At 38.0% G+C, this 22,785-nt stretch overlaps 1 protein-coding gene across 7 annotated transcripts in view; it reads left to right on the forward strand.

The window, feature by feature from the left end:
• pias1b (protein inhibitor of activated STAT, 1b) overlaps window positions 1-22,785 on the forward strand; it is a 142,454-nt gene that overhangs the window by 56,076 nt on the left and 63,593 nt on the right. For 3 of the 7 annotated variants that reach the window (XM_060853291.1, XM_060853292.1, XM_060853293.1), the window contains one exon: window positions 18,779-18,938. The exons of the other annotated variants lie outside the window; for them this stretch is intronic. In XM_060853291.1, the coding sequence (XP_060709274.1) occupies window positions 18,921-18,938 (18 nt within the window). In that variant the 5' untranslated portion in view covers window positions 18,779-18,920. The remainder of the gene's footprint in view (window positions 1-18,778; window positions 18,939-22,785) is intronic. 7 annotated transcript variants of the gene reach the window in all.

Below are 22,785 nucleotides of genomic sequence, written 5' to 3' on the forward strand. Positions count from 1 at the left end.
TAACAGTGTAATTTGACAGAATTGATGAATCTCGTTAGGGATAAACCTTGTGACTATAAATGAGACCAGAGAGATTAATCTAACATCATTAACTCATTTGCCTGCATGCAGAGCTGAATTCTTTATTATTACATTTTTGAAATGTGTTGCTTTCTTGTGCTAAATTTGATCTATCCTTTATATGAAAAAAAAATCTGTATTGGAGTAACAAACCTGAAATTATTTTTTGAAAACATTTTTTGTTCCTTGAAATTGACATGCAATGACATGTATATCCTGAAGTACTTTGCATACCCTGAAACAATTGCTTTACTCAGGACTTAGTTGCATCAGGGTGAGAATGTGTGTAGGATATAAGCAGGCAGGGAAAGAGTTAGGTTCTGAGTTTTGTGAAACAAGAGGTTCAGCTGAACATGATTCAGATCAAAATAAAGTTTTGTGAAACCTTGCCCCATATGCACCAAGACCTAAACAAAGTCCATCCTTTGGTTGATATGTAACAAGTAACATGTGCACCATTTAACTGCCAGAGAACAAACATCACCACTTGAAACATCAGTGGCATTGCCATCGCTAAATCCTCTTATCAATATTCTGGAGGTCATCATTGACTAGAAGCAGAACCGGATCAGCTTTACAAATACTGTGTGCCTAGAAGAGCAGACCAGTAGCTAGGACTTCTATGGTGAGTGACTCCCACCAACTCCTCCCCTAATATCTGTTCACCATCCATCATGCAAAGTTAGAGATGATAAAATGCTTTCCACTTACCTGGATGGGTGCAACTCCAAAAACACTCAAGGAGCTTGATGCTATCTAAGACAAAGTAGCTCACTTGATGGCCGCTCCACCTTCAACCTGTCCTCCCTTCACTTCAGTCACAAACTAGCAGCATCATAAACGATACACGAGAGGCTCTGCAATAACTCCTTGTTCCTCCAACAGCAACTCCCCAACCCCATAAAGTTTACCACCTAGAAGGAAAGACCAGCAAATACATGGGAACATTACCCCTTGCATATTCTCTTCCAAATCACAGACCAACCTGACCTGAAACTATATTGCCATTGTTTCACTATTGCTGAGTCAAAATCCTTGAACTCCTATCCTTAAGGACTGCAGCAGTTTAAGAATGTAGCTCTCCTCCACTTTCTCCAAGGGCAATAAATTCTAGCTGAACCAACAATATTTACATCTCATGAGCAAATTTTAAATATACACCAACTAACTTGCGTATCAATCAGATTCATCATGCTTCAGTCACTGAGTCAACTGCCAAGCAACAAGAAAAAGTCTGTCACGATTATCAGCAAAAGATAGTGTGGAACTTATTGAAATCATATTAATATTACAGCGGCATGTGGACCAAAACCAGCAAATAATGAATCTGCCCTTCCATTCTGTGAAATGGTATTATACGTTAAAAGGATACCTTTTCTAAAAATGGCAAAGAAACAGCAGAAATAAAAAGTGAAGAGTTAGGTGGATAATGGAGAGAAGAGAAACAATAACCAATGTTTCCAATGCTACTAGTTATCCAGATAAGTGTTGGGAAAAAGTATTTGTGCTGTCAGGAAAATATCTTTTTATTTTGTGTTTTAAAAATGTACAACCTAAATTCAGAGCAAGCTGTTTTTATACCAAATGTTTGAAAGACTGGCTGCAGTTTTCAGAATCAATAACCTGACACCTATTACAGCAATTGGTTAAACAACTGTTTGAACAAGCAGTAACTGATGTTTGACAATAGACTATTTTGATTTGAGAAACTATACAGATTTCTTTTTGCTGGCAACATGAACTAGATTAGTCCATGAATTGTTGAACATGTTTTTTTTAGATTACTTACAGTGTGGAAACAGGCCCTTCGACCCAACAAGTCCACACTGACCCGCCGAAGCGCAACCCACCCAAACCCCTGCATTTACCCCTTACCTAACACTACGGACAATTTAGCATGGCCAATTCACCTGACCCGCACATCTTTGGACTGTGGAAGGAAACCGGAGCACCCGGAGGAAACCCACGCAGACACGGGGAGAATGTGCAAACTCCACACAGTCAGTCGCCTGAGTCGGGAATTGAACCCGGGTCTCAGGCGCTGTGAGGCAGCAGTGCTAACCACTGTGCTACCGTGCCGCCCACGGTTAAAGCACAGCAGGTCAGGCAGCATCCAAGGAATAGGAAATTCGACGTTTCGGGCATAAGCCCTTCATCAGGACCAATTATCAATGACAGGGATCTTTTTGCCTGCCAACATCCAATAGTGGTTCTCAGGTAACTGAACATCTTGGATCTGAGAGGCTTTCCTGGAGAGGGGCGAGTGTTCAGTTCTTCCCCAAATCAGGAGGACTGTTTGTTCTCTGCAATCAAAAATCGCTGTTAGCCTAAAGAAAACTATGCTATCTTTCTTGCAACTTTTCAGTTGGAGACATTTTCATAAGTAAACCTGTTGTCCCATTCCCCCGTCCCCACCCATTGAAGCAAAATACTCAGACATAATATAGTTTTACCTCCTTCATTTTTATTCAGGGCCCTGGAGGGCCCATGTGCACAGAGACATGAGTTCTCGGTCTTCTCTGGAATAGCAGTTTCTTAATGAAATATAGTCATTTACAGGGAGGAGCATCCAGGTAAGGCAACATTACAATAATGGATGACCATTAAAATCAGCTATTGTGACTGGTAGAGATTAAGCCTGCTGCTGTTATACAGCGTATATTCTTAATCTTGTTAACTGACTTCACATAATGGATACTTTCCCTTTGTTAACTGACCTTACATACTGAATTCTTCTAATATTGTTAAATGGCTCTACATAATGAATGCTTTTACACCTTGTTAACCCATTACCTTTGCTTCCAGCACCCCATTGTTAACTGAAAGTTCTTATCTGATCTGAGTGTTCAGCATGTTTCACAAAACTCAAAACTTAACTCTGTCCCTACCTGCTCATACCTTATACACATTCTGAAACCGGTTATCCTGTGTCCCTTATCAATTAGCAGAAGCAGCCAAAGAAAGATTATTGAAGCAGTGTGCTGGCCAAAAGAGTCTCAAATGTGATCTCAACAACAGAACCTTGTAAGAAGGATAAGTGAACCGCCTTTCTAATTTTTCCCCTCTGTCCATAATGTATTTAATCCTATTCATTGACTGTGTGTGTATGTGTATGTATGTATAAAGTTTATATGGGGGTTCAAAGTTTTAATTAGTAGTGTTTAATGTTGACAGTTTAGCAACACGTAAATTCAAGTTATAAAGTCTAAATACTTGTAGCGAATAAGAATTTTTGTTCAGTACAGAGACCTGGTCCGTGCTTTCTATCAATCTGGGTCTGAAAGTCAAGTAAATTGGGAAATTTGTATAGTCTATAAAACCTTCAACTTTTATGAAAATTCTAGAAGTAGCAGAGCTTGATTTGCAGATACCCCAATGAGTTGTAACAAATGTGGAAATCATATAACATAACATGATCCAATTCAACACAATAAAGTTGCAAAACTGCCTGTCGATTGTGCTTTGACCAAATCTCCAAGATGCATCTTTGAATGTTTTTAAGACTGGAACAGTCGAACTGCATGCTGCACTAAGTGAACCAAGCAAAAAAATTCTCTTTCTCTTTGGAAACTGCAGTTAACTCATTTAAAAAAAAGTAAGTGATGTTAAGGATATCATATTTTTAGATGGTACTTTGAGTAGTGGATGATTTGCTTCCATTCTGATTCAATAGATTCCGGAACAACTGAGAAGTTCAGTGTGTGATCTGTCGCATACAGAGAAGGTGGTTCTTGAATGGTTTAATAGATGAGTTGTTTAGGGGTTTGTGTGCTCCCTCTGATGTTTCAACTTAGTTTCTGCATGATCCCAAAGTTCCCAAAGGCAGCTTCCTCAATGAACTTTCACTTTGCTTGGTGACAAGCCAGGTCTCCTATGTGACAACGGGTATATTAGACCATGAGGGATGCATGGAGGACATCCCAAGATGTTTCCACTGTCCTCTGGGGTGTTCCCTCGTTGTCCCATTTTCCCCCCCTCTGTCAAAGCAAAACACTTAGAGATACTTTACTTCCTTCATTTTTATTCCGGGCCCTGGAGGGAGCGAGAACGATCGCCCGTGTGCACAGAGACATGAGTTCATGGTCTTCTCTGGTGCAGCAGCTTCTTAATGAACTATGTAGTCATTTTACAGGGAGGAGCATCCAGATAAGGCAACATACATATTGCGAGTGTCAGTAGGAAAGATTAAGCCATCTGCTATTACACAGTGAATAACTGCCTTATATAATGAATACTTTTCACCTTGTTAAACTGACTTCACAAACTGAGTGCTATCTCAGCTTGATAAATGGCTTTACATAATGAATGCTTTTCCACCTTGTTGACCTATTACCCTTGCCTCCAGCACCCCATTGTTAACTGGATGTTCTTATCTGATCTGAATCATGCTTAGCTGAACCTCTTGTTTTGCAAAACTCAAAACATAACTCTTTCCCTTCCTGTTCATATTCTATACACATTCTCAAGTGTGGATGGACGATTTGGTTGGCATGGACCATTTGGGCCAAAGGGTTGTCTGCATGCTGTAGGACACTGACTCCACAAGAACTGTGGAACACTTGTATCATTATTGTCATTGACAGTTGCAGAGCAGGCAGATTAGTGATAATGATATCAACTATCTTTTTCCAACTTGTTTTCTTCACAACCTGGCACATACCCAGTTTAGCACCAATATTCTTTAGGCCTTTGCTAACTTGTACAATAGTCCTGATGGGCATTGAAAGCTCACTCTGTATTGTGTCTTTGCCACCAGGGTGGGGAAAAGTTGTTGTTTAAATATTCTTTGAGAGTTGCTGCAGTGGAACTTGGGGCCCTTAGTTATGGAGGAATTGGAACTGTTTTCTCATCAACTTGTTCAGAGAAGTTGTAAGTCATCTACAGACAGATTGGACTTGAGCCTTCTGGTTCAGAGATAAGAATATTACCACTGCACCCGAAAGCTATGAAGTATACTTCCAAGAGTGGGGTTTGAATTCATGTCCCAACAAAGGGGCCAGAATTCACCAGGTTGTAGGAAATGGGTGTTGAGTTCATTTGACATTGTTCACCAAATGAGTTACTTTTTACTAGATGGTCCTAATTGTTGCATCTACTGCTAAGGAATCACACTGGGAATTAAATCTCAAACCCTCTGATCTGTCTGAGTTGCAAGTAGCACTGACAACTGAGTCTTCTGGTAGCTTCATGTTATCTTCTTGCAAATCCATTGCTGCCACACATCGTATGTCAACTGATGCAGTTGAAGTTAAGCAAGAGCTGATGAACTTAGGCAACATCTGTGCTTCCAATCCAAGGCCAGGAATGATATGGTTGACTGGGTATAAAAATGCATAGGGAATGCCAAGTGATATTGGGTTGTAGCAGATGATTCAAAGGATGGCTATTGAATCTTGAAAATGTAACCAGAGAACAGATGAGAATGATTTGAAACACGTTCAGTACATGGCAATTTTATATCCAAATTGGAAACACTATCTTAATGCACTGTAGTAGTGACATTGCATGTGTCTATTTGAGAAAAATGAAGTATTTGCAGATGGAGTATGTTAAAATGTTCTATGGCATGACGACTTTTTGTTTTGCTTTAATCATTTCGCTTGCTTCCATTTGGATTCAGGGCTGAAACGGAACTGCTTAAATCTGAGAGAGATTTATCATTAAATTTTGTATCCAAGCTAGAACAATTCCTGTAAGTTTCAAATGTGTTTAATGATGGAACTGTTTTTTCTAAGGCAGGCAACTTGACCAGCACTTTAACTTCTTGCAGGTAGACCTTGTGTTGGATAGCAGACCAGTTGCTACAGACAGTAGGTTTTTACAGAAACATAACACTTTTCAACCTGTTTATATGTATGCGCTTATATCTACAAACTGCAACAGAATTTTGCAAATTGGTTGCTGACTGAGCCTATTTCATTGTTGAATGCAACTAATACGGTATAAGTCAGAATAAAAGATTGTTATCCAGATTACAATTGCCCATATTTGCATTAAAAATACATCCTGTAAGCACCATGATTTTTCTTTGTGCAATTTATTGAGGTTAAGATTTACCTGTTGCAGTGAATGAAATAGTTAGCTCGAAGTTAATGCAAAGGAGAATGGTAAATGCGCAGTGCTTGCAAAATGTGGCTTCTGTTTTGGCCCAGAAATTTGCCAAGACAGATGGGATGAAGTGTTCTTATCGACTGTAAAATGAATGGAGCCAGCCTTGTTTTAGTTCAGTTGGTTAGCCTTTAGAACAAAGCTAATATCAAAATTGGCACAAGAAGATTCCTATTTAATTCCATTTTGTTGGCAGCATTTCCAATCAATTCGTAGTGAAAAACTGCAATATTAATGCATGTCCATTTTCATATTCTAAATTATATATGAAAAATCTTTTTAAAAAATGGTCCCACCTTTCGTATGTAATAAAAATTACAGATGGTGTCTTTCTAGTTGGTTAGAATTAGTGTAATTGTATCGTGAAATTTTGGAAAATGTGATCTTGAATGCTGAAGAGTTGCTTCATTTTCAGAAGGTTAGGTGACAAACATGCAGTACAGAATGAGCAGTGAGTAGTGTTTTAATACAAAAGAAGTGTTGTTGTCAGCATCTGAAGTGACTTATCAAAAGCCTGTACTGAGCAGTCAACAAGTGCTTCCTTCTGATATATTTACTAATTGATTGATAAGACTAATATCAATGGCCAACTTTGAAGTTGACATGTGAAGGGAAGGAGAAATTGGGATAAATCTTAGAATTGTTTTTCTTCTAGGGAAGAAGTCAACGCTTTTTGTGTTGAGATATCTTTGAGAAGATTGTACTCTTAAATGAAGTGACAATCAAACTAATTTTTCATTGTTTATCTGTGGCTTTAGGGTATGAAAGCAATGGTTTATGGTTTTTCCCATTGTACAGTTATCAATTTTTCACTGTCATGGCATTCTCATTTGGCACTTCAACATTGGTATTCTGTATGTAACGGTGCAGATTTCCAGCCCAAAATTAGGATACTGGGAAGGGGGAAGTGCAATGAGATTTTGTGTCCTTTATATATCAGTTGTTGAAAGTAAGCATAGGTTCAGCAGGTGGTGAAGAAGGCAAATGCTATGTTGGCGTTCATAGCGAGCGGATCTGAGTACGGGGATGAGGATCTGAAAATGTGTTGCTGGAAAAGCTCAGCAGGTGAGGCAGCATCCAAGGAACAGGAGATTTGACGTTTCGGGCAGAAGCCCTTCATTAGGAATGAGGAAAGTGTGTCCAGCAGGCTAAGATAAAAGGTAGGGAGGAGGGACTTGGGGGAGGGGTGATGGAGATGCGTCCATCGCCCCTCCCCCAAGTCCCTCCTCCCTACCTTTATTCTTAGCCTGCTGGACACACTTTCCTCATTCCTGATGAAGGGCTTATGCCCGAAACGTCGAATCTCCTGTTCCATGGATGCTGCCTCACCTGCTGAGCTTTTCCAGCAACACATTTTCAGCTCTGATCTCCAGCATCTGCAGACCTCACTTTCTCCACGGGGATGAGGATGTCATGTTGCAATTGTACAGGACCATGGTGAGACCACACTTGGAGTATTATATGCAGTTTTCATCTCTTTATCGAAGGAAAGATTTTCTGGCTATTCTGGGAGCGCAGCAAAAGTTTGCCAGCCTGGTTTCTAGGATGACAGAACTGATGTACGAAGAGAACGTGGATTAGCTAGGACTATATTCACTGGAATTTAGAACAATGAGGGTGATATCATGACTTATAAAATTCTAACTGGAATAAACATCTGAAATGTTAAATCTGATCTCTCTCTTGTATTGTCTCTGCGACTATAACAATATATTCTGCATTCTGTTCTGCTACGTATCTGCCTATATTACATGCAAAACAACTCTCTTCATTGCATCTCCGTGCAGGAGACAATCAATCAATTACAGTTAAGTGCTGGAAGACGTTCCCGATGACAGTGGAGTTGAGAACCGGGGGTCACCATCTAAGTATGTGGAGTACGCCATTCAGGGTTGAGAGGAAGAGAAATTTCTTTACCCAGAGAGTGGTGAGCCTGTGGAATTCATTACCACAGAAAGTTATTGAGACCAAAAAGTTGAATGTTTTCAAAATAAAGAATTAACTATGGTTCTTGGGGCTAAAGAATTACAGGGAAAAGCTATTGAATAGGATAATCAGCCATGATCATATTGAATAGTAGAGCAGGATTGAAAGACCAAATGGCATATTTCTCCTTTTTCTATGATTTTTTTGTTCTTGATGTAGAGAAAAGTTCATGGCTGAGTCAGTAATAATCCATATATGACAGCGGTGATCATGGGGCAAGTTTTTTTCAAAATCATATTTATAGCTGTATTTTATCCTCTGCTCTTTCAATTTGTTTTTTTTTTCCCAAGTTTTCTGTTTTCCTTTCATGATTGAAAACTTGTGTTGACCTCATTGATATATATAGGATAGGTTATTTATATATATATATATTTTTTGAAATAACTTATTATGACATTGGATTTTTAAACTATGAACTAGTGGCATATGGGGGTTATCTGTGTGCCTGAAGGAATTTAGTAGTTAACTTTTAAATATTTTGCAGTCATGGTGATTTCTATTAAAAGAGCCTTCAAAAACGAATGGGTTTGTGTTTACATTTGGAGTGATCAAAATACAGTATAGTGCATTAGGCTTTCTGACAGAAAATTCTGGACTTAATTGTTTTAAGGTTATGAGGGAAGCATCCATATCTTAGGCTGAAACCTTTACATTTTAATTTTCTTTGGGTCAGTTCTGCAGGATTTCTGATGTCGATAATTGCACCTAAGAAGGGGAGAAGATTGATTTAAAAGATTGATTACTTCTGATTAAGGAATTTAGTAATAATTCCAGACCAGAATTATTTGAGCCAACCCTGAAGTGGTTACTTAAAGCTGGCAAAGTTACAAGAAGACTGACAGTTGAAGTCAGTTAACTTAAGCTTATTGAGGTGACAATGGAGGAGATTATGTCTGGTGTGAGTATCTGAAGGACTGCTTTTGAAATCTGTGAAGAAATATTTTGGAATTATATTTTTACTGTGCATTTCAGAAACCTTTAAAATTACATTATTGTAAATAATGGTTTATTCTATTTTACCTTTATTTCTTCTACGAAATATACTTTGTTTGTTGTTAGACCAGAATCTATAATAATTTGCACTTGTTTCAGTGATACCACCTTGTTACTACTAAGAAAAAAAAAATCAAGAGATCTATCAAATCAAATTTTGATCTGAGATCTAACTTATCCAGTAACAATATCAACTATTCCCTCCTCTGGTGACACTCTGTGTGGAGGTTGCACATTCTCACCGTGTCTGTGTGGGTTTCCACCGGGTGCTCCGGTTTCCTCCCACAATCCAGAAATGTGCAGGTTAGGTAAATTTGTCGTGCTAAATTGCCCGTAGTGTTAGGGTAGGGGAATGGGTCTGGGTGGGTTTGCTTCGGAGAGTTGGTGTGGACTTGTTGGGCCAAAGGGCCTGTTTCCACACTGTAAGTAATCTAATCTAATCAAAACTAGGATTATAGCACATCAGTTCAATAACCCAGTTGATACTCCTATCTGATGAGTCCCACTTGTATATATTCTTCACAAATGTCTGATGGGGATCAACAGTGGGGGCCTAAACTATTTTAATCATTTAAGGCCCTTCATTACAGCATGTGGTCCTACTGATCTGTGACATGGCTGAAATGAGCTAACTCATTCAAAATTGGAAACTAAAGTTGGAATCTTTGCAACAAATATCCAAGTATCAAAAGAACTATTGACATTTGTTTCCAAAATACATTAACTTCTATCTGAAGTGTTTTAAATTAAGGTAATTAGCCTATTTTCTGCAGTTGTCTTTAGGCTGATTAGCAAAATTCATGGTGAAAGCATGGAATCAGTCGCACAAGTACCTTAGTCTGTTTTACTTAATCTGCCCATGGTTAAAGGTTACATCTAAACTAAAACGATGTGGAAATAGTTTGTTCCTCATAGTTTGTCGAGGGTTGTTATGAATATATTTTTAGTTATTACATGGCATAACAGGATGCAGCTGTAGCCATCCTTTGGACAGATGGTTTATAAATTTCACCAGTGTGGTATCAGGAATGCAAAAGAACTTCTACTGGAGCACTACCAACAAAAGTTGCAGGTGTAGCTGGAAGCATGCAACTGCAATAATGGTTGAACAAGTGATTACTTTTGGACTTGAATTTCAAACACTGGGAACAGTTTAAGAGCATTTTGATGAAGTTTTATGGACCTAAGAATTAAGTTTTGTCATCAGTATTAAATTTTTTTGAAACAGTTTTGTTCTAGTCAACATTATTATAGTGGTCCATGTGCCCACTCTGCGCAGGAGACGACGAGAGTTGCAGTTGTTTGTATTGTAAGGGAAATGGATAGATGCTGCTGGATGTATCCTTGCGTTGAATGAGGTCATGGGGTTTGTTGGGTAGGCTCCCTTTGTGTCAACATGTTGTATTGCCAATTTGTCAAAAAGGGATTAAACTCAGGAAGATGATGGTGCTTAGTTTCAAGTGTATTTTTTGATCTAGGCTACAAATCCAGTGAGATTGTCCCCTAAGGTAGTGCCATGATTAGGTCTTGGGATCCCAAGGATACCTATACCGATTGTAACTTAGTGTTGTGAATGTTCCCTCAAGTCAACCCTGTGATAAGACTTGTGACAATGTGTATTATGGTATTTAGCTTGATGGGATAGAGGGATGAATTGAACAGAAACTTTGATTTGAGTGATGTTTTAGTATATTTTCTGACATTTTGAGTAAAACAATATTTGACGGAAGAGTTAGCATATCTTTTCTTCCCTTTGTTTTCGTATTTCAGAAGTAGTTATTATCAATTTTGTTCTAAAAATGAATTAACAATTTTTTTAAGTGTGAACTAGACTGTGTACAATGCTGAGTTGGTGGTCAAGATAATGCTGGGACCTTAATTACATAGTGGGAGCTTGTTTGCTTTGCTTATTGATGTTCCCTCAGTTACTTTACAAATTTGAGAATAGAATGAGAATGGTTGGGGTCTTGTGGTGCATTAATAGAATCCTACTTTTGAGCCAGAAGGCCTATTCAATGGGCTTTTTCAGCACTGTCGAAATTCAGTGATCTGCTTGGATAAAACACCTCTAAACAGGTTGACTTAAAAAATACTTTAGAATGAGAAAGGAGAAAGCTCTGAGTGATTTTTAGTTGTACAGACCCAGTTTCTGTTGTCCAGGTGTGTTGAAGTTGTGCCTTCGTTGTGCCAGCATTCACATTGTTTTATAAAATTTTAAGCTATCTCAAGACTGTGACTTGAAAACAGTTCTGACATTTGCAAAATAATCGATCGAAAACTGCATCCCCATTTGATTAAAGACTTAACAGCAATCTAGGTTTATTCAGTACATTGCATCAATTGTATGACGCTTTGATCTTTTGCCATAAATTATGCCTTCTATGATCCTGCCCAACTAGCTAGCTAACGAAAATTTGTACTTTCAAATAAACCTGTTGGACTATAACTTGATTTGTGTGATTTTTAACTTTGAGAGTGTGGCGCTGGCAAAGCACAGCAGGTCAGGCAGCATCCAAAGAGCAGGAGATTTTTAGTTGATTTTTAAGTTTGTCCACCCAGTCCAACACCGGCACCACCACATCATATTGATTAGTAATCATATGTTTCACTGATGGATTGATGAAGGACTAGTTGAAACTTCAACTTCTCATTCTTCCCAATTTTGGTTAAAAATAATATAAACTTTTTAAATTTCTCCCACTGCAGCTTCAAACATAGTACTAAGTTACGCGTGTGTGGTATGTATAATCTGTTGCCCTCCCCTTCCTTTCAAAGTAACTAACTGATCATGGGATATATGATTTTGCATAAGCTCTGTAAAGGTCATCATTTCTAGTGATGTTCTGTTGAGTAGGTTGGTCTTCAAAGAGGTATTTCTTCCCTACTATCCCAAAGCAGCCTCTTGTGTGTTATAATCTCTCAGTTGTAATATATTTGCACAGTATTAAGCTCATCATATATGGCTGTTAATAAAGGAGAAGATTTAATGTAATTTCCGAGCTTTAGGGTCCTCCCCAATATGTTATTTTAGAAGGTTTGTTTTTAAACTTTGCAGTGCTGTTTTAGGGGTTAATTATGGGTTTAGTTCCATCAAATAAACAGTAATTTTGTTTTCTAGACAGTCAATGTTCGGATTGTTAGAGCCATAGACACAGCACACAAAAAAGGCCCTTTGACCCATCAAGTCTGTGCAGTTCAAACACAATCAGCTAACTATCCTAATTCTGTTTTCTAGCAGTTGGCCAATAGTTTTGTATGCCTTGGCATAAGTGTACATCTGAATACTACTTAAAGGAGGCTTTCTGCCTCTACCATTCATGTAGGCAGTGAGTTCGAGATTTCTATCATCCTCTGAGTGAAAAGAATTTTCCTTTTTTTTCCCCCCTCTAAACTTCCCATCCCTTACTTTAAATTTATGCCCCCTGGTCATTGAACCCTCCACCCAGGGGAAAAATTTCTTCCTGTTTATGCTTCTATGCCGCTCTTAATTTTATACATCCCAGTCCTGTTCCAGCCTGTACTCCAAGGAAAACAACCCCAGTCTATCCAATCTCTTCACTACTAAAACATTCCAGCCTAGGCAACATCCTGGTTCCATTGGCTGTCTTACTGTTTAGTATATGATTTGGGAGGTATGCTGGGCAAACCTGTGGAAAGTCACTTGGGTCACTACATTCTGTAATTCAATTATCCTGATTAATAATCCAGAGAATGAGTTGTAGATAGTCAATCCAATGGGTTTGCATCGTTTATTAACTATTTATAGGAAGGAAACACGTCTGATTCTTAGCTTGACCTGGCCATTATTTCAGTCATATACCAATGAATTTTAATTTCATACTGAGGTGGAATTACAAACCCGATCATATCAAACTGCCTGGCTTTACCAATAATATCAAAATCCCAAGAATAGTTTTGTTTTCAAGAAAAGTACTCTCTAGTGTTGCTCCCTGGATTTATTTGTCTTGAATATCGAAGCATTTGTTTGGATGACATCAAAGATTTGTGAGGAAATTATTTGCAATGTTTCAGGCTCCAGGAATTGTAGAAGCCACTTTATAATGTGGGATGATTCTGACAACTGATGTAACAAAGGCAATTACTATTATTAATTTGTTTCACAACAATGACCACAAAACTTCTAGTACTAGATACAAGGGGGATGCTGGAGTTCCAATAGGAGATTCAAAGAGTTCAATGTGAAAATAACCCAGTGCGAGTGATGACCTAAGTTTCTAAAAAAAACCCTTCTTGCTTACTGTACTTTAAAGCTGCAGCACAATATTTTAAGTTGATTGTACATAGGGCTAGAAAATTCCACTTGCCTCTGGGTTTTCATTGAAACATAACTAGTCCTAGCTTAAAAAGGGGCATCCATGTATTTCCTTTTTATGCTTTTACTTGCTTGTATACAATGCTATTGCGGCTTGTATTAACCCATTTGTTAGTTCATGTAAGCATTTAAGTAAATATTTTATTTTGGTAACTGGTTTCCAGTAAATTATCAAAACTTGACTATACCGTTCAGAACTAGTCAGCATGAATAAGTCTCTTTTTTGGATGAAGTAGTGATTTAACCATGGCAATTTACGATGAATAGTATTTGAATGTCCAGAGGTTAAGTTCGTGGTCTTCATCATATGTATGGAATTAGTCTCCATCAAAGAAATGTCAGAGGTAGGAATTTGGAGAAGATTAAGATACATCATTGATAATGTGAAGACAGAATGGCAAGGATAGGGAAACTGTTGGTGGCTGCATTTCAATAGGGTGGAAGCAAAGAACTGGATGTGGAAGGTGAGGTGATGAAGGTGACCAATTGTATTGCTTGCTTTAGAGATTAAGGGAAATACGATGGGCTTGATGTATCATAGATATAGAAGAAGTCATTAACCATTGTGTGGAACCAATTTGGTGTTTGGATTTGTGATGTTTGAGTATCAGTGATTTCTTCAAAGGCCTTGGGAGATGAATGGGATGTTCGGAGTCTAAATTATTTGGTCAAAGATGGATTGAAAAGGGAAAATTTGTTTGTTTTAAAGGTTGAGGACAAAGGAAGAGAATAGGTAACATTTGTTTTTCCCTTCATAATTGAAAGATCAAATGCAGAGGAAGAGGTAAATGTAACCAGAATTGATAGTCTCTTTAACATAGTGAAATGCTTCAAAATGCTTCACCAGTGATATGAAGCAAAATTTGATATCCAGGCACATTGAGGTATTAGACCAAACAGATGGATTTTAAGGGAGCTTTTAAGACAGGAAGAAGTACTGAAGAGTTGTGGGGGGTTTAGGGAGGGAACATCGGAACATGAAGCTTGAGAGCTGAAGGTGCAGCAATCTGCTGGTGCAATCTCGTTTCCTAAGTGCGCAAATATCTAATCCTCTGGTGCAAGTTTAGATTGCTGTGGGCAAGTAGAAGACTACTTTAAAAAGGAAATTGTATGTCATGTTTTGAAGTAGCTTTGTCTTTTGCTGCACGTAATCATTTGGAGCCTCAAGCTTCACCCATTTATGACACTAAAGTTGTCCTTGATTGGCGAGATTCATCAAATGTACATGCGTCTTTATGTTTAAGCATTGATGCCCCTCAAGTTGTAAACTAGATATCTTGTGCTCCTGCCTCGCAGGTTTTTTGCTACAGAATTTAGATAGTAATTGTTGTTTGGAAAAATAGCAACTTGGTACATTCCAAAAGCTGCCAAAAAAACTTTCTGAAACATTCTCTACTTAGAAGCAATGCGCAGTGCTGCAAAAAGATTGAATTCTGTAAATTTTGTTGAAAATCAGATATTTACTTTGAATGTAAAATCAGTAAAAAATGAAATCAAATTGCAAGAAGATAATTTCAGTCAATAAATTGTAGTTGATGTAGTCACAACAGAATGTTGGAGTAAGTGAAGACTGCAGATGCTGGAGATCAGGTTAGAGTGTGGTGCTAGGAAAGCACAGCATGTCAGGCAGCATCCGAGGAGGAGAATTGACATTTTGGGCATAAGCCCTTCATCAGGAATGAGGCTTGTGGCCTGGGTGGTCGAGAGATAAATGGGAGTGGAGTGGGATTGGCGGGAAGAGATAGTTGAGAAAACGATAGGTAGATGAAGGTGAGGGCAAAGGTGACAGGTTGGAGAGGAAGGTGGAACAGATAGATGGGAAAGGTGATCAACAGGTCAGGAGGGCGGTGCCGAGTTGGTGGCTTGGGACTGGGATAATGTGGGGGAAGGGGAAATGAGGAAATTAATGAAATCCACATTGATTCTGTGTGGTTGCAGGGTCCCAAGGTGGAATATGAGGCGTTCTTCCTTAGGCGTCAGGTGGTAGGGGTTTGGTGATGGAGGAAGCCCAGAACCTGCATGTCCTTGATGGAGTGGGAGGGGGGAGTTGCAGTGTTCAGCCACGGGGCGGTGATTGGTGCGGGTGTCCTAGAAATGTTCTCTGAAATGATCCGCAAGTAGGCGTCCTGTCTCCTCAATGTAGAGAGACCACATCGGGTGCAATGGATGCAGCCGATGACATTGGTGATGGTACAAGTAAATTTCTGTCTGATGTGAAAGGATCCTTTTGGAGGTGAGGGGTGTGGTGTGAGGGTCTCAGGTTTTGCACTTCCTTAGATGGCAGGGGAGGGTGCTGGGAGTCGAGTGTGGGCTGGTGGGGGGACGCGGGAGTTGAGGAGGGAATGGTCTCTCCGGAACGCTGATAGGTGTTGACAGGGAAATATGTCTCTGATTTTGGAGTCAGTTTGTAGTTGGCGGAAGTGGCAGAGGATGATACGATGTATGCAGAGGTTGGTGGGTGTTGCACTATAAAGCAGAAGGTCTTTTATGAACCTTTAATGTTTGAATGGAGTGTGGAAGGAATGGGGTTCTTTTTTATTAAAAAAAATACAGACTTCTTTTTTCATTTGTTTTTCTTCATAATTGAAAGATCAAATGCTAAGAGCCACCATTTGTTTCTGAACCATATCAGATTCTCCATACTGCAGATTCCATGTTTGATCTTTCAAAATGGCTGTTGGCTTCTGCCAAATTAGTATGTTGTTTCTAAGCTCTCGATTGTCTGATGTTGAGAAATTCAAAATCTTGGCGGAAATCTCTCAAATTTAAAGCCACAATTGCTGTACGATAGAGTGTTGCCAAGTTTACAGAAACCGAGTGATGCAGAAACATGTTTTCAACAGGAAATAGAGCAGGTATTCGTATCATGTATTTGTGATTCTTATATGTCTTTTATGTAGTTTGAAAACAGTTGAGCATGGTAATAAATTGATATCAACATTGTGTGAAATTTCCAAGCTGTGTGTACTTGAGGGAAAGCACCTAGGTATAGAATTCATCTCTTTAAGCATCAGTTGTGTCTAGAGAAAACATTGAGTTGTGCAACGCTAGTTTGAAATAATGATAAGGAAATCAATTTAATATATTGATTTTAAGTACATTTGTTTGGCTAGTACAAATATATGCTGGCTCTCCTCTCAAATGCTTTTTCTGTTAATCAGTGATTTTCTTCCAGTGATCTTTAAGCATCAGTTTACTGCTTCATTTTCATGTCAGGTGCTAGCTAAACTGAAATGCATACACCCATTGATATTGAATACTGAACCAGTGGTATGTTAATCCATTGAACTCAAGGATCTGAATTATGGGTGAGATTTCATGGTATAATTTGTTATCTGGGTCTGGGATGTTATACTGCAAGGTCCAGTAGGACACACTCACGTTTCCAGTCAGTTCCATTTCTGGCATCTATTAGTCAGCAACCTTGCGTTGCATGTTTACACTTGAGTTGAGATGATTGTTTTGCTTATGTTTAATATGCAGCAGAAATATCTTTGTGAAGAGAAATACTGAAATAGAATAATTGTACTTGTGAAAATAGGAGTTTCATCAAATCTTTTGCTGCAATGGTTAAGACTGTAGAATATTTCTATTGCCAAGTAAAAACTAGTTTGAACCTAGACACGTTCCTAGCAGGTGGTGCTGCAGTGTGACATCCAGACTTGATGGTTGCTATCTCCTACTGTCAAAACTTTCCTTTAAATATACTTCATATAAAACAACGGTATGCCATGACTGTAGTAATATAATGCGGCTATGTAGATTTTCCTTGCTGGTCAGAACAAGTTCCATTCAGATTCAAAGGTTTCAGTATTGCCTGTTACAAATATTATTGGCTTCAACTCTCTAAATCCATGCCTTTTGTTTAAGATATTCCTGAAAATCACCTTTTATTATTTCTCCTGAACTTGTGCTTGCACGTTCCTATGTGATAGTAAACTCAACAGACTGGAAAGATCCTGCACTCGATCTCTGTTTCATGTTGAGTTGGCTGATCTTAGCTAGGGTAATAGGAGTGCTATGATTAGCTTCTGCACCACTGGGAAATCAAGCAATATTCCTACTCCTGGGAAGTAATGTATCTGGATGATGGACAGCGATAGAATGCATTTAACTGGAATGGTACTAGTGGTCAAATAACCTGACATTCAAATGATCTCATGCATGAAGAGTGCTTTAAGGTGCTGCAAGGCTGATGGAACTCTAACCCATTATGAGTCAATAGGCAGAATAAGAAGGCATTTGGGAAGAACAAGTACTTGTCATGCCTATGATACATTTGTGTGAATTACCTAATTAATGGCTATGTTTGTCTAACAAACAGCTATTTATCAAGTATGTCAGTTGCATATTCTATTTATAATTAATTTTTACAAGATTTTTCTAACCTAAAGAAATGTATTGAAACTGCTTTGATTTAATTTGCTTCATTATTTCTCGTGATTTGTTCCAAATTTAATAACCTGATGTAACTTGAAAGTGACGTCCGTAATGGTTGCGGACCAGGCATCTTAAAGGACATTTCCTAATTGCTTAATCTTGTATGCCCTAAGATCTCAAGATACTGAAATAAATATTAGTTTTTCTAATCTAAAACCAAAAAATGCTGAAATTACTTAGCAAGTCAGGCGTCATCTGTTGGGGGAGCACCATCTTTGTACTGATAAAAGGGTCAGACTCAAAAAAAAAACAGTTACAGATGTTTAACAGATTTTAAGTATAGGTGCAAAGAATGGGGTGTTAAAGTCAAAAGAAAATGAAAGCTGAAAGACAGAGATTAAATAACAAAAGGGATAGTAGTGCCAAGCAAAATTGATTAGTAATGGAAAAATAATGAAACAAAAATATGTCTAGTGAAGCTGTAAATAGCACAAATACAAAAAAAATTAGTGATGAATATGATCTCGAATTATTGAACCCAGTGTTGAGTCCAGAAGACTATTTTGTGTTCCAGCAGTCAAGTGATAAGCTGGTGTTCCTTTAGCTTCATTTGAGGCTGAGGAGAGTAGAAGTCAGGAGTAGAGAACTAAAATGCCACGTGGCTGAATATTCACGGTTATTCTTTTCCATCTGTTCCACATGTACCCATTTCCACATTGTGAGGTGAATACCATGCTACACATGGACCATTATGATGTCATTGGACTAACACCGACTTTTGCTTGAGAGAACAGTGCGGTAGGGCTTGGTCCAGAATTAACTTCCCATCCAGGAAAGCATGGAAGACATACTGACAGAGAAAGTGCTTTATATGTATGTTTCTGCCTGAAAGACATTTTTTGTTGCCTTTACCTTTAGCCCTTGCATGAAACCACACGCACCTTTTGGAATCGAGGTGGTCTGCTTGTGAGGTTTCGGTAATTTCTCTGTCGTCCATGCCCATACACGAAGCCTGGTTGGTGACCAGGTTTTATCGAAGTGGAAAAGTCAGTGAACTTTGATGGGAGATCCTTGCAATGTAAGTGTGACACAGTGTTTACAGGTTTTAAGTGTTTTGAAGCTTGTATTTTAAAGAAACAAAAATATTTACTTGCCAGAGTTAGAGTTCCACCATGAATGCTGCTTGAGGGTTAATGTTTGGAGTTAGTTGATGAAGGTGGTTGGTGCTGTCTATTCTATTCCTTTGCCTCTTGTTCCTCAGGAGCCCAATTTTGACTATAGCAATCTGAGCAGACTTTAAAGCTGTTGCTGTATCGTTTTTAAACTGCTTACTGAATTAATGGGTACTACAAAACATTTTTCAATTTAACCTGCTGTAACATGTGGAAGAGAGCCCAGACAGGAGATGCATAGGTAAAGCTGAGAGTGTGTACAGGGTATAAGCAGGTAGGGAAAGAGTTAAGTTTTTTGAGTTTTGTTAAATAAGAGGTTCAGCTGAGTATGACTCAGATCACATAAGAACTTGCAGTTAATAATGGGCTGTTGGAGGCAAGCATTATGGGTTAACAAGGTGTAAAAGCATTCATTACGTAGAGCCATTTAACAATATTAGAAGCATTCAGTATGTAAGGTCTGTTAACAAGGTGAAAAGTACTCATGATGTGAAGCCATTTAAGGTTAAGGACAGTGATTGTGTAACAGCAGATGGCTTAAACTTTACTGATGATGTTCACTGATTTGTAGTGGTCACCCAATCAATATGTATGTTGTCTTATCTGGGTGCTCCTCCCTGTAAATGACTATATAATTAATTAAGAAACGGCTCTTCCAGAGAAGATCGAGAACTCGTGTCTCTGTGCACATGCATGATCGTTTTTTCTCCCTCCAGGGCCCACAATAAAGATGAAGGAGGTAAAACTCTGAGCATTTTGCTTCGACTGGGGTGGTGTGGAATGGGATGACAAAACTATAATTATTGTTAGGTGTGTTGTGATTATTGGATAGTATTTACTGAAAAGCTACAATTTGAAGGGCACAGAAGAGGCTGGATGATTGAGAAAGTTGTGATTAAGCAGTGGCAATCTTCGGTTTTCAAAGTGAGAAAATTGAGATTTGAAGAAATTGCTCATTTTCCTAGCTAGCACAAAAAAAGTGAAATAATAGAATGTTAATAAGTATAAATCCATATCCTAATGAGCATCAGTGCAGTGGGAGGAGAAGAAAATTATAGTTGGTGCAGGATTATTTGCTGACCTTGCCATCCTCCAAAAAAAAATTGAGCTCAAATTGGAGAAGAATGAGACTCCATGTCCTGTATGTTTATACTGGAGTCTTGCTCTGCTTCAAATTATTTTTATAAAAATAGGCATTATGCTAGTTCCCCTTAAAACATATCCCATTGTCGCAATCTCTTAGCTTATTAACGCTAAGTTGGTTTTGAATATATGTGCTTTAAATCTTGCTTTTTGTTTTGTTACTCATTTTACCTTCTTGTATAGTTCAAACAGCCCAACCGTTTTGTTCTCTTGTCACCCAGTCTATTTCTTCTTCTTTCCTGGCTACCAAGTGAAATTCGTCCAGTTCTTCAGGCGTTCTTCATTTCTGAAAAATTTTAATGATATGAATCAACTGTGGATGATGTGATACTGGAGACAAATATCGTCTTCAATGTTCAATGGCTTGCACATTCAACAAGCAATCATTGAGTAGCAATTTCTTCAGTTGGTTCCCTGTTGCTCCTGAACTGTGGACTGCAACACAGACCAAATATTGAACCTGCATATTCTAGCTGTGATATTCTTTTATTTCATGGGTGAACAGTAATGGTTTAGTGTGCACTGTAACACTGAAAACACTCCAGATAACCGCTCATCCACCCTTTGTGATCCAGTTGGCTGATGGCAATCCCAAGGCTCAGTGTCACTGGCCTGTCAGTCATCCTTCAGGCATTATCAATCTTAATTCAGCTTTTCAGGATGAAAGCTAGCTCATCTTAGCTTTAATTAAAATGTGCAAGCCATACATATTTCTGTTCAATTTTAGTTAATAAATATAGTAATCTTTCTTCACTTTGTTCAAAGTAAGTAGATTTATTTGGTGTAATACTGATTTCCCGCCTTGAGAGTTTTAGGTTACTAGATTTCCTGTGACATGCATGGAACGTTTGATGATGATTTTATAAGGACTGTATTGTATATTCTATGATACAAATTGCATTAATTTGCTGATACTGTGGCTCTTTGTCCCCTTAAGGCGCAATCTAATTGCTGTTAAATGAATTCTGAGTCTACTCCGAGTTTTCTAAATCGTAAGAACTCTGGCCTTTATAAAAATAAAATGTGTGTGACTGACGAGATAGCTAAAAGTTTAGGTAGAAAATGTGCACAAGGTGTACTGTTTCTGCTGACATTCTTTATCAATGTTTATAATATTTCCTGCATAATTATATTATTTGACTTGATTTGTGAAGTTGGTTAGAACAAAACTAGTTCTGTAATTTTATTAAGCTAGTCCACATTTGTTTTGAAACGATTTGTGATTTTAGACTAAAGTGCATGAAGGAGTGATATTATCTTTTCTATTTTAAAAATGTCAAAGTTTTGCCAAGATGTCATATCCTTTCTAACTGGCAAAGGTGTGGGGAAGGAATTGGATTATTTCAAGACCAATTTCAATATGTCTTGCTACACTTGTCAAAGTAGATCACATGGTTTCTTCAAATTTATTTATCACTGGTCTCGTTATGCAGGATTGCCTTCCTTTTTTAGAAAATGGCTTTATATTATTTTAATATTTACCTTTTCAGGTTAGTTTGTCTGTAATTTTTGTTTTGGCAAGTTTCCAGGTGCATGCATGCTTAAACCTTGTCAGTAGTAGCAAAGAGTGATAAGAGTAGATTGTAAATACAAGTTAGCTTTAGAGCCGATGTATTAAAATGATTTTACTGATTTTTAAAATCTATTTAAGATCTTTTTGTCTAATTATCTTGTTTCCCTTTGAACCCTAACCTTGCTGGATCGTATTTGCATGGCTACCATTCTTGTTCTAGTGATATAGATATTAAATAATAAAAGATAAAGTGTGGAAAAGTGCATTCATGTCATTGCAACAAACCAGCAGAAGACACCAAATAGGACCAGTACACCAAAATTGACTAGTCTCTTACATAATTCAATGTTATTAACATCAGTTCACTATAATGCTGAATTTGTTGAGATCAGGTCATACTGCAAAGAACAGGGTTCATAAATGGGATTTTCTGGGTTACGATAGCAATTATATTTTGTCAAAAAATGTCGTAGCGGTAAGCTGGTTCTGTTGTTTCAACTATAGTCATGCAGTTATTCTACTTTACCTTTAAACATTCAGTAATTTTAATGCTGGTGACTGTCCCAAAGAGATTTGATTCCCTTTGTCTTTGGTACTGCCTTGAATAATCCTGGTAATTATTTCAGGAAGGTTCTATTTGGTTGCATCTATTTACGTGGGAGTTTTTTTAAAAGGCGTATATATTTTGCAATATGGAGAAACCTGAATTATCTGACATTTGATTATCCAAATATCTGATTATCTGGCTAGATCACAAGGTCCCGATGCTGGGCTGCACTGTGATATCTGGCATTCGATTATCTGGAATTGAGTTAACTGAACGAAATAATTCCCTGCCCGTGTCCTTTGGATAATCGAGGTTCCTCTGTATTAATCTACAAATACTTTAAATTTTTTTGTCCTCTCTTTCAAAATACAAACATCCAAAATCGGAGCAAAAGTACACCATTTTCCTTTGAACTTGCATTCAGTAAAATGATGGCAGATATGTTTGAGTTTTGAATTCCATATTTTGATGTATCCCCAATAGCCTTTCATTCCTTTTTTCCAGCAAGCATTTACCTCTGCTGTAAAAGTATTTAATGACCTTACTGTCT

The sequence above is a fragment of the Hemiscyllium ocellatum genome, chromosome 39 (assembly GCF_020745735.1).
Source record: "Hemiscyllium ocellatum isolate sHemOce1 chromosome 39, sHemOce1.pat.X.cur, whole genome shotgun sequence".
Lineage (NCBI taxonomy): Eukaryota > Metazoa > Chordata > Chondrichthyes > Orectolobiformes > Hemiscylliidae > Hemiscyllium > Hemiscyllium ocellatum.